This window comes from Eimeria mitis, genomic scaffold (genome assembly GCF_000499745.2).
Source record: "Eimeria mitis Houghton genomic scaffold, Emh_scaff773, whole genome shotgun sequence".
NCBI lineage: Eukaryota > Apicomplexa > Conoidasida > Eucoccidiorida > Eimeriidae > Eimeria > Eimeria mitis.
Genome location: NW_013575671.1, coordinates 1,976 through 2,189, shown reverse-complemented (window position 1 = coordinate 2,189; position 214 = coordinate 1,976). Strand labels below are relative to the sequence as shown.

At 57.0% G+C, this 214-nt stretch overlaps 1 protein-coding gene across 1 annotated transcript in view; it reads right to left on the bottom strand.

The window, feature by feature from the left end:
• Positions 1 to 214, bottom strand: part of EMH_0021820 (uncharacterized protein) — a gene marked incomplete at both ends in the record, with an annotated part of 3,469 nt that overhangs the window by 2,992 nt on the left and 263 nt on the right. The window contains one exon of the mRNA XM_013501845.1: positions 200 to 214. Coding sequence (XP_013357299.1) covers positions 200 to 214 — 15 coding nt within the window. The remainder of the gene's footprint in view (positions 1 to 199) is intronic.

Below are 214 nucleotides of genomic sequence, written 5' to 3'. Positions count from 1 at the left end.
AGCAATGCAGCAGCACCAAGAAGCAGCAGCTGTTCATTGCATGTCGCGTCCGCTGCTGCTGCTGCTGCTGTTGCTGCTGCTGCTTCTGCTGCACTTGCTGCTTCTGCTGCTGTTGCAGCATCTGCTGCAGCAGCAACTTCTGCAGCAGCAGCTGCTGCTGCTGTTCCTGCTGGTGCTAAGCCTATGCTGCTCTCCTCACCTCTTATGCCAGTCT